General features: G+C 46.4%; 1 protein-coding gene across 1 annotated transcript in view; it reads left to right on the forward strand.

Moving 5' to 3' along the window:
- Nucleotides 1-303: 303 nt before the first annotated feature.
- The window catches only part of LOC108800779 (G-protein coupled receptor family C group 6 member A-like), a gene marked incomplete at its 3' end in the record, with an annotated part of 56,097 nt that continues 51,085 nt past the window's right edge, over nt 304-5,315 (forward strand). The window contains exons 1-7 of the mRNA XM_018572779.1: nt 304-370; nt 748-824; nt 951-1,226; nt 1,489-1,627; nt 1,995-2,115; nt 2,939-2,999; nt 3,708-3,845. Of these exons, the coding sequence (XP_018428281.1) occupies nt 304-370; nt 748-824; nt 951-1,226; nt 1,489-1,627; nt 1,995-2,115; nt 2,939-2,999; nt 3,708-3,845 (879 nt within the window). The remainder of the gene's footprint in view (nt 371-747; nt 825-950; nt 1,227-1,488; nt 1,628-1,994; nt 2,116-2,938; nt 3,000-3,707; nt 3,846-5,315) is intronic.

Below are 5,315 nucleotides of genomic sequence, written 5' to 3' on the forward strand. Positions count from 1 at the left end.
GCAAAACATCTTCTGTCAGCACTATCAATGTCATATTCCATAAAAACAACATAAAATAGTCTATACAGCACTCCAAGGTGAGAAATCGCTGTCTGTGGCACAAAGTTTTTGAGTTCATGTTCTAGGCAGGCCCGGATTTCCCACAAGGCCACCGAGGCCCGGCCTCGGGGCGGCAGAGCGCCGACGGGCGGCAGCGGTGACCCTGTGGGGAAGTTGCGGGCGCCGGTGTAAAGAAATGCAAAGAAGTTTTTTTTCTTTGGTGCTACACCATGGGCAATGCCTGTATCAGCACAGGTTTCCGGCATGCATGAAAGTTCTTATGGGCAACCTTCCTTGGATCACCATCCATGCCAGATTTCTATGCTTGTTGGTAAGTCTGTTAGATTACACATTTCTTTAGACACATTTACAGGTATTCAGAAGAAGGCCCTGAACAGAATCCACAATGACCTTATCTCTGATAAGTTGAACTTAACCCCATGCAGCCCTTGCTCCTTAATAAGTTTAAAAGTGTCCAAGTAAAACCAAGGAGTGTCCCAGTTGTAGGGGATGGTGCTATATCATTTGTCTCATCCAAGGGACCTCAAAAGAGGCAGGAGTTAAAAACAGGACATGGAGTTAGCCCTAGAGTCCAAAGTTTTATCAATTTAAGCTTTGTGGATGCAGTTGCAAGCAAAGAATCCTCAGCATGGTGACGTTGTCAGGTGCTCCCTTACCATGTTTTCCCACTTTACTCTGCCCATGTAGGAGCCCCAGATGAAGTAAAAGACTGCCCTGGTGATGGCATTGCAGGTGTACACCCAAGCAGGGCAGGCGTGGGTGAGGTAATGCAAAACTGGGAGAATCTCACTGCAGAGTACCAGTGTCTTTCCCTGAATTGTGAGTTCTCTGATGCACCAGTTGCCAAACTTTTGGTTCATTTTAGACCATCTCTCCTCCCAAGATTGTAGGGCTGCATCCTTATCTCCAAATCACACGCACAAGATTTTTATGAAATCCGCTCTGATGTTGAAGGGGATGGGCGCATTGGAAGACCTGTACCAGTTTCCGAAGAGCATGGCTTCAACTTCCAGCAGTTGACTTTTGCCCCTGAAGCTCAGCTGAAGACCTTGCAGTTCTGGACAAGTTTGTTGATGGAACTGTGGTCAAGGGCAGGCCGAGTCATTAACAGGCAGTCAGCGGGTTACCAAGACAAAAGGCAGGAACCTAGTCAGGTGCAGGCCGAGGTCAGCAACATGTGGGCAATGCGGTAAAGTGTGAGGCAGAAGTGGTGGTCAAAATCAAGCCAAGGCAAGGTCAAGACAAGCGCGAGGCTTTCCACAATCCTGCATCCAGGAATTTTGCAAGTCTGATCCGAATGGATTATCTGTTTAATGACTGCCTTGAGCCTGTTGGGCAGTACCTTGGTGCTGATCTTGTAGTCTGCATTCAGGAGAGAAATAGGACACCAATTTTTTGTCACATCACTCCGCCTTCTGCTTATTCAAGATCGTGATCATCCCCTTCTTCAGCGAAGGAGGTATTCTGTCCTCCAACCGCCATCTTCTCGTACAGCTCAGGCAGGTCTGGACCAACGAGGTCCCACAGCACTACATAGAGCTCCGCTGGGAGATCATCGCAGCCTGGGGTCATGCCCCATCTAAAGGATCTTATGGCAGAGTGCAGCTGTTCCATCTCAAGGGATCAATAGTGTTAGTGATACCTGACAAGAACCTATCAGCCATGGACATGTCTTTTGGGGAGTACAGCAGCAGGCCAGATGGGCCTTATTCTTGTCTTATTTCAACTACATTGTTTCCTATTTGCCTCGGTCTGGCTGACGGCTTTTCCCGCCAGTGTTACATCTAGGACCATCATGACAACTGATCGGACCTGTTACCGTGGGCAGAGTTCGCTCATAATAGCCACATCGACACTTCTATTCACCTTTCACCCTTCCTGGTGAGCTTTGGGTTTCAACCTACAGTGTTGTCAGATTCTTTACAATCTCAAAGGTTACCGGCTTTGGAGGACCATCTTCAAGAGCTCCGCTCCACATGGGTACAGGTTCAGGAGTGTCTTCGAGACCGAAAGCTCCAGGCTAATCGTAGACGTATGCCCGCTTCATCCTACCAGGTGAGGGAGAGGGCTTGGCTATCCTGATCTAGAAAGGATTGTCACCAGCACACCAAAAGTTTTGAAGCAAAAAGTCCTTTATTGACATATCGCCATATCGCCATCCAATACAAGGTATTGGATGGCGATATGTCAATAAAGGACTTTTTGCTTCAAAACTTTTGGTGTGCTGGTGACAATCCTTTCTAGATCTGCATTGTTCACGGGGCCGGCCATGGTCACTACAAGCACCCACCTGCTTGGCAGGTTTACTACTATTCCGGTAAGGAGTGCAGCTGGTTCTTGACTACATGTATGGCTTGGCTATCCTCTCGCAATTTGCACCTCCAGGTTCCCACCAACAAGCAGGCTCCCCGTTACGTTTGACCACATTGTATCCTTCGCAAGATCAATCCAGTAGCCTATGCACTAGACCTCCCTACGTCCATGCTCATTCCCAATGTTTTCCATGTCTCACTCCTTAAGCCACTGATCTGTAATCGCTTCACTTCTTCTGCTACCAGTCCTAGACCTGTCATAGTCAATGACCATGAGGAGTATGTTATTCACAGTATAATTGATTCCTGTGTGTCCAGGGGCCGTTTGCAGTATTTGGTTAATTGGAAAGGAAATTTGGTAATTTGGTCCGGAGGAACGCTCTTGGGCAGCATCTGAAGACGTTCACTACCCCGATCTGTTGCGCTCCTTCCGTGTTTGTTTTCCCTCTAAGCCAGGGTTGTTGAGAGGAGGTTACTGTCAGGGTTCCACCCTGACTTAACTGGTTTGCAGCATTCTGGCTTGGCTGCCATTCCACCCACCTGTGATTCCTCTTTTGTGTGAGCAGACTGTGTGTAATGATTCGTGCAAGCACAGCAAGATATGTGTATAGGATCGCAGCTGCGGAGGTGAGTGGAAATGGTTCAGATGGAGGGTTCACGGTTACACTTTAGTGCAGTGAGTGAAGTCGGAACCCCTTACACATCATACACCATTTGTTATAATAGTATTTTAGTAGTGGCAGCAAATTCTCACATAACCACAATTTACCAGCATTGGGGTCTGATAGGATTTGTAGTTCACTCGCCTAGTTAACTTCACTAGGGGTGATGAGCGTAGGTAACTCCAGATAATACAATGGCTAGAGTATAGGGTTATGATACGGTTGGTATCTTGGTCTTAGTTATCTTCACTAACCCAGAACATGGAATCACTTAATTCTTAATAAGATAACACAGTCCTATGCAGCAATAGAATGGTGTCAGTGGCAATGAGAGAGAATGAGGGATAGCAGAGCTTCCCAGCTAGGTTTCAGCTTTCACACTCCAATTGATTACAACATGTGTTTAATGGCTACTTGCTGTTTGGTGGGGGAGGCAGTCCCAGGATGTGAAGCTGAATCCACTCTGCGTGGAGTCCAAGTATAATAGAGCTAGGGGTTCAAAGAGGCTGTAGCAGGCTCTCCTTTTTCCAAGGTTTTGTGCAGTTCCTAAGTAGCTTGCTCGACGTACTACTTTGCTAGAACGTCGAGCAAGTGGACAGCCTACGTTTATGTAGGCAGAGAACGGTGGTTGGGGGCGGAACCGGAGGGAAGACCTGACCCGAACTTCTCCTAGCAACGGGACGCCGCTGGGCCGAGCTCGCCGCGTCATCACGCCCGCTCAGCTGTTCAGAAGAGGGAGGAGTGGAGCGCTGAGGAGCGCCCGTCCGTCGCCCAGCAACAAGATGCTGTTGACGGGGCCGTCCCCGCCATGGTCTGGGGCTACGGAGCGTTATCTGTTCCTGACACTGTGTAACATTGCTCACTACTCCCAGGCTCCTTCTGATGGCCAAACAGGGAGCATCATCTGAGAGAGCCAGATGGGAGTTTCCTGTCTCTGAGTGATGATGTCACCCCACTCACTATATATAAACCACTCAGTCCAATCTGACCTTGCCCTTGCGTGTTATGTATAAGGCTACTGTGTAATCCCGAGTGTGGCTCGGGGCTACCGCTTATGGTACTGAAAATTAACCCCGAGCCACACTCGGGAATACCGCCAGGAAGGTTAATAAAATATTTTAAACTAGCACCTTATGCTTGTCTGGTTTTCAATGTGCTCTGAAAATTTGCAGTGCAAATATTTCAGTTTTAATATGAACATTTTAATATTAGACATTTTTCTCCTAATGCTCCACATACACAATAAAATCTTCAGTAAATCTTTGTTGATTATATACTATATATTATTAGGGCACTCAAAGAAATTTAAGGGAGCATGTAGCATTCATGAAAACTTTAGGCTTGGTTCACACCTAGGCGATTCAAATGCTGAGTTGTTTTCGCACGGTTTTCAATCGCGCCACTGTCCCGTGGCTTTTAATGCATAGAGATGTCTATGGGACCCAAACCGCGTGACAACCGCCCGAAAATAGCTACTGCACCTTTTTGTGCGAAAGGCGATCTCGTCCGCGCGACAATTCTCAAAGGTGTGAACATCCTCCATTGACTTCAATGTGCATCTGTGTTTTGCGCCATATCGCGCAAATACAATCCGCGCGATAAATCGCCTACGTGTGAACCTAGCCTGATTCTACGAATATTGATTGATATACGAGAGTAATTGCAGATCGACCTCTGAAATCCAGATGAGTCAGAGCAATCACTTCTCTAACAGACTGGGATAATTAATTTTTACACTCTCTATAATTAGGCATTAATACCTCACATTCACAGAATAAATTATTCACTGACTTGGGATCATTATGCAACTTAATACATACAACACAGAACTAAAAAAAATATATGTTATCAACACACCCTTTTAGCCATGTAATCACATGTTTTCCTAACACACACAGAGGTCTGCTGAGTTCCAATGCCACCCCCCCTAATATGCTCAGACAAACTCATAATATGGATGCAGTGTACTCAGTTTTTTAGAACCTATGAGCTCAATTTTAAATTAAACTTTCTGGCAACAGTTCTACGTTAGCTAGACTATTCCTTAAAAGTAAGCAGTTCCTGCATTCCAAAATAATGAATAAACCGATTCTCAAACCCTTGCTTTGACATACTATTAAGAGGAAGAGTACCAGTAGTGCAAAAGAGTCTTTTGTCCAAAATGGCTCAAGTGGTGGGCCAACAATCACACGTGAAGGGTTGTGCCTCATCATTAGTGGCAAATGCACCACTTTCAGTGAGTATAAAAAGTGCCCTGGCATCACTGGGGAGAGGTGACATT

This window comes from Nanorana parkeri, unplaced genomic scaffold (genome assembly GCF_000935625.1).
Source record: "Nanorana parkeri isolate BGI_ZX_2015 unplaced genomic scaffold, ASM93562v1 scaffold2131, whole genome shotgun sequence".
In the NCBI taxonomy this organism is placed as follows: domain Eukaryota; kingdom Metazoa; phylum Chordata; class Amphibia; order Anura; family Dicroglossidae; genus Nanorana; species Nanorana parkeri.